The sequence below is a fragment of the Protobothrops mucrosquamatus genome, unplaced genomic scaffold, assembly GCF_001527695.2.
Source record: "Protobothrops mucrosquamatus isolate PMUCROS unplaced genomic scaffold, P.Mucros_1.0 scaffold2954, whole genome shotgun sequence".
NCBI lineage: Eukaryota > Metazoa > Chordata > Lepidosauria > Squamata > Viperidae > Protobothrops > Protobothrops mucrosquamatus.
In genome coordinates, this window is record NW_015388977.1 from 76,664 (window position 1) to 82,663 (window position 6,000).

General features: G+C 38.5%; 1 protein-coding gene across 3 annotated transcripts in view; it reads left to right on the forward strand.

Moving 5' to 3' along the window:
- The window catches only part of FXR1 (FMR1 autosomal homolog 1), a 53,400-nt gene extending 47,400 nt beyond the window's left edge, over nt 1–6,000 (forward strand). For 2 of the 3 annotated variants that reach the window (XM_015826087.1, XM_015826086.2), the window contains 3 exons: nt 764–844; nt 3,897–3,988; nt 4,976–6,000. In XM_015826087.1, the coding sequence (XP_015681573.1) occupies nt 764–844; nt 3,897–3,988; nt 4,976–5,146 (344 nt within the window). In that variant the 3' untranslated portion in view covers nt 5,147–6,000. The remainder of the gene's footprint in view (nt 1–763; nt 845–3,896; nt 3,989–4,975) is intronic. The other variant, XM_015826085.2, reaches the window with a different exon arrangement.

Sequence of the window (6,000 nt, forward strand, 5' to 3'; positions counted from 1 at the left end):
AATGTGCCATTACAGTCAATTACCCATCATTTTCATAGTCACCCCGCTAATTGTAATTTAATGTTGTGTTAACTGTTTGCATAATTGAAGATGTCACATACATGTAACCAGAACAATTGAGGCTACGTGGAATCCATCCAGGCCATTTTCTTATAACTGCATTAAAATCCTTCTGGTGTGAACACAACCAGTTTTACACCACTGTGTTAGAAGAATGGAGCATTTGTTCCAGGTCTTACAAAACAAGACTTCACCCACCATGAAATGCAAAGTTGATTTAGTCTTGAGGATTTTGAAACCCTGTTTAGAATAAATAAATAAATGTAAACTTAACATCCATGTTATCTTTGGTAGGGCCTGAGTGGTTTTGTTGCTTAAATTTGTGGATTTAACTGAATTAAAAGTAATTGAAGTCATGCAACATACCTAGGTTTCTTATTCCTCTACAACTGTGATCCCAGATACTTTTAAAAGTCAGTAGGACTTATTTGACGTAGGTGTCTCTCAGCATTCTAAAACTGCCATTTCGTGATAACTAGTTTATGCAAAGTACATCAAACAGAAACATTTCTAATAAGATGGGGAACTGATTCCTTGAACCAGTGTTTAACTTTTGGTATCAACATAATACCAATTTAAACATGGTCTTATACTGTTGCTACTCCATTTGCAAGTGTGAAATAGGGTTTTTTTTCTTTGTGCTTTGTGCTGAGAAAAAATATTCATCTGTAAGATGCTTCATGCCTCAACTTTGCAATTGCAGATGATAGAGACAAAAAAACCCAGCGACGCAATCGTAGTCGCAGGCGTCGCTTCAGGGGTCAGGCAGAAGATAGACAGCCAGGTAACTTAAGTGGAAAGGTGGCCCATCTCAGGTCACAAGCATGAAGGAATGCTCCATGTCTACCGTTTGTGCACCTCTGAAGCGTGTAAAGTGCCTCTTGTAAATAATAATTACTTAATAACAGACTGCAGGTTGAGAAATTACCAGTTACTCATGTTCCAGTAACTAACATTAGTGTCATGCTCCCAAGTGTAAGCACCGTTAAAACAGAATGATTTCTAGATGTCAGAGTGGAAATATATGCCATAATGAAAGCAACACTGCCTGGTGGTGCTCATTTCTGGCAACTACTTGTTAGTAGGAATGCTGGTTAGCTTATTAGTACTGCAATAAAACATGAAGTTATTTGCATGGTATTTGCCTGTCTCATATTTTGAATTAACATGATCGGTATTTGGAGGACAACGGAAATCACACAACTGCAGTAAAGCAAAAAATAGTTGCATGCGCTGTCTGCCATTGTGGTTTGATGCATCTTTAAATATGTACTAACAACTTAAAAGTACAAATTTTAATTTCTAGAATAATCCATGTTTGTTGCATTTATAAATAACTTGCATATGTTACGTTCAAGAACATTAATGTTTCTGTAGAGTTCAAAGGCTTGTGAACAGTTTAGTACAATTAAAAATTAAAGGAAATGAATTTCACACTACAAAATGCTATAGAATAATAGACACATGACCTTGATCAGTTAACCACAAAAATCCTTTGATGGATAATTAAAAATTGCTTTCTTGATCTGCTTCCAATGGTTTCACTTTAATTCTGGAGAACTGCAGTATGAGTTTACTGGAGAAATATAGCAATCAAAAGTACTATACCAATAGGGATCCTTAACAAATTAAGGCAGTATGTTTTTTGATCAATTAATCTTAAATTCTGAGAGAGATAATGACAGCCACTGCTGGGAAGTATTTTCAGATATGCTGCACATTTTTGGCCACATGGTGAATTTGTTTATTAGTTACACCTTATTCATCACACAGAACTCATTTTTAGTACTTCTTCCCCAATTCTTCCCCAATACACTATATTGGAAGATATAGCTGCTATATGGAGTCAAAAGGAAAGAACAAGCCACAGTACTCCGTCCTAAGGATATTTTTCTCTTAAAAAAAGAAAAGAAAAGCATTTAGTTAACTATTTTAAATTTTTTATTTATTTCTATACTGCTTTTATTATTTTTACAAATCACTTAAGGTGGGGAGGTTGGCTCCAATCCTCCTGACCTGCAAGAACTTAAAAACTTGATTCCACCAATTGGCTTGGGGCTCCAGTGGGGAGGGGCTTCGCATTGGGGGTGGTTCATAAATATCAGATCCCACCTCCCCTCGCGCCCCCCCCCCCACTCATCCCACTCCCTTCCTCCTGATCTTTTAGTTAGGGTTAAAATATTTATATATTTATAGTATGTGATTTGTATGGTGTATAGGTTTTGTAGTTTTATCCTTTTAAGCCGCCCAGAGTTACCCTATGGTAAGATGGGTGGCCAATAAATTAAATAAATGTGTAAAATATATAAAACATATGCAATACATCTTCCTCCTCCTGTTTTCCCCACAAATAGAATAGAATAGAGCTGGAAGGGACCTTGGAGGTCTTCTAGTCCAACCCCCCACTTAGTCAGGAAAACCTATACTATCTCAGACAGGTGATCGTCTAGTCCAGGGATAGTCAACCTTGGCCCTTTTATGACTCGTGGACTTCAACTCCCAGAATTCCTGAGCCAGCTGTGCTGGCTCAGGAATTCTGGGAGGTGAAGTCCACAAGTCATAAAAGAGCCAAGGTTGACTACCCCTGGTCTAGTCTCCTCTTAAAAATCTCCAGTGATGGAGGGCCCACAATTTCTGGGGGTAAGCTGTTCCACTGGTTGATTGTCCTCACTGTCAGGAAGTTTCTCCTTAATTCCAGATTGCTTCTCTCCTAGATCAGTTTCCAACCATTGTTTCCTGTCCCTGCCCTCTGGTGCTCTGGTGAACAACCTGGCCCCCTCTGCCTTGTGGCAGCCCCTCAAATACTGGAATACTGCTATCATGTCTCCCCTGTTTCTTCTTTTCTTTAGACTAGCCAAACCCAAGTCCCACAGCTGTTCTTCGTATGTTTTAGCCTCCAGGCCTTTGATCATCTTGGTTGCTTTTCTCTGAATTTTTTCCAAACTTTCAACATCTTTTTTGCGATATGGTGACCAAACTTGGCTGCAGTATTCCAGGTGTGGTCTTACTAGGGTTTTATAAAGTGGTACTAATACTTTGTGTGATCTTGATTCTGTGCCTGTTTATACAGACCAGGATTGTATTAGCTTTTTTGGCTGCTGCTGCACACAGCTGGGTCATGGTCAAGTGATCGTCCACTAGGACTCTCACAGTTACTGTTTTTGAGCCAGGTCTCGCCCAATCTGTACTTGTACCTTTGATTTTTCCTGCCCAAGTGTAAGACAACAACCCTCTGAGGTGTGTTGGGCCAAGAGAGAGTGATTGGCCAAAAGTCACTCAGCTGGCTTTCATGGTTAAGGTGGGATGCTAATGCCACTTCAATTTTTCCTTACCCACTTTCTCACTTCAGAAGAAATGTTCCTAAATCTAAGAACGTTCTCTAAAATATCTCCTTGGGCTCTGTATCCATCTGCCTCAAGTCTATCACCCGTTTGGACTAAAACATGTTTTTTAAAATCATTTTCCAGGGTTCTTTTCAACATCTTGACCATCTTTCAAATCTTCTTCAGTGCCTTTAAATATACCTTTAAAAAAAACACACCTGCAAGCCATAGGAAAGTTGTAGAGTTCTCCTTTGATAATAAATAAGGCAAAAATATTTTGAAAGTGACGTATTTTAAAAAAAAAGCCAAAAGAGGTCAATATGGATTTAATTTAAATTAGCTGTATGAAGCTTCAGGATTAATCATTAAGTTTTTTCTGTTTGGGAGGGCCTCAAAAGATGACTGAATTTGTATAATATGAGCCTTGGAACGTAAAAGGATAAATTTTAATTTATCCAACGAGGAGTTGGATGTTTTCTAAACATAAAAGTCTGTAAATTTTTCTCCTCACAGTTACAGTTGCGGATTATATATCAAGAGCAGAATCTCAGAGTAGACAAAGAAACCTCCCAAAGGAAACACTGGGTAAAAACAAGAAGGAAATGGTAAGAAACCTAAAAGAACAAACTGATGTCTAGCTAGAGGGGGCACCATGGCTCAGTGGTTAAGAAGCTGAGGTGGCCAGCTGGAAAACTGACAGCCTGGGTTCGAGACCCAAGTGCCACATGACAGAGCGACCTGGTAGATAAATAGGCCCCACTTTGGTGGGAAGGCAACAGCGTTCCGTGTTTTTGCCGTACAGCCTGCACTGGGGTATGTCATCACGCTGGCCACGGAAAGATCTTTGGAGAATGCTGGCTCCTTTGGCTAACAAACAGAGATGGGCGCCACCCCCTAGAATCGGACACAACTGGATAGGGAAACTTTTGCCTTTACATAATTTCACATATCCATCTGTGAAATTACTTCCAGAATTAAATTACCATATCTACCTGTAGGTACTGAAAAAGGTCTGCCGGTTTGCAGGGCAATATAAAAGTAGGAAAACTCGTTTATGTTAGAAATGTATTAGCAAATTGAGACAACTCCTGTTAAGAATACCTTGCCCTAATCACATTTTCCAGCTTTCTAAGAATGGCAGCCTAAGGCAAGAATGCAGCTTGTGTTTGGAAATAATTACCTACCTTGTTCATTTGACAAGTGCAGAGGTAGGCCACCTTGGCTCTTTTATGACTCGTGGACTTCAACTCCCAGAATTCCTGAGCCAGCCATGCTGAGGGGAAAGGGAGAGGTTTCCAAGCTGAGCCATGCTGGCTCAGGAATTCTGGGAGTTGAAGTCCACGAGTCATAAAAGAGCCAAGGTTGCCTATCCCTGGACAAGTGTTTTCAACTGGATTTTAAGAATGATTTAAGTAAATAGGTACTATAGATAACTGGGTATAACATAAAATGTTCATGTAATCATCCTTCTAAAATTAATGCCTTCTGTGGATTTTCTTACTGTCTGAAATTGGGGCGGGGGGATATTAATTATGGTTTAATGATTCACAGTTCTCTCGTCACCAAGTCTTTTTTTTTTCCCCCTTTAAAAGGTGAAAGAAGTGATTGAAGAGGTTGGCCTTTCTGAAAAAGCAGTAAATGGCCCGGCAGTGGTTTCTGAGACGGAATCTTCCAAGCCGCAGCATAGTCCTGAGGAAGAGCCTAGTACTATACAAGAAGATGGGAATAAACCGGAAGAAGCTGTGTTGAATGGTGTTTCATAAACAAGAGTTCCTAGTTTACAGTTCTTTTACATTACATTTTACAATAGTGCTTGTATAAGCTTGCCAAAGATAGAATATGGATTGCGAGTCTTGACACCGCACTTTCAGTTCCTCCATTTTGGAAAACAACAGGGAGGGATCCTGAAAAAAAATCCAATGTTGAACATACTTTTGACACCTACTGTGTTATAAATATCATCAGATGTGCCTTGAGAATAGTATATGTAACATTTAAATAAAAACAAATTGCTGGCTATAGGAAACGTTATTTTGTTTTCAAAATATGGCAGATGTGGGGGGGATCCCTAACATAACCTACTTTATGAAAGCATTAGCTGCTTTTATTACATTTTTAATAATATGCAACCACTTCTTCACCTGAGGGAAACTAGAAAAAAATGCAGTCTAAAATATTTTGCACTGAATTGTAATTTCTCCATTAGTTTAGTCTGGAAACTGGTCTGTTTTAATACATGTTTTTTAAATGCTGTATGTAGTGGGGAAAGCTGCAGACCACTGGAATACATTTATTAAATTCTCAAATCTGCAGGGATATTGGGTGACATTGGCAGTGACTGTTCTACATTGAGGCTTTGTTTGATTTATTTATTAAACTGTACAGTATTTAAAAATCAAACATAGCTTTAGTTAAAACACTTAATTCTGAATTAGTCATGTCCATTAAGATAACCAGAACTACTGAAAAGATCAATTTCCAGAAAGTTTATTCTGTATAAACTACATATGTTAGTCCTTAGAGTATTTTTATTTTTGGTTGTTTGATGTGCAATATGTTTTTGTATGCTGGTAGAAAAATAAACCTTGATCTTCCATTGGTTGATCCTTAAACATTT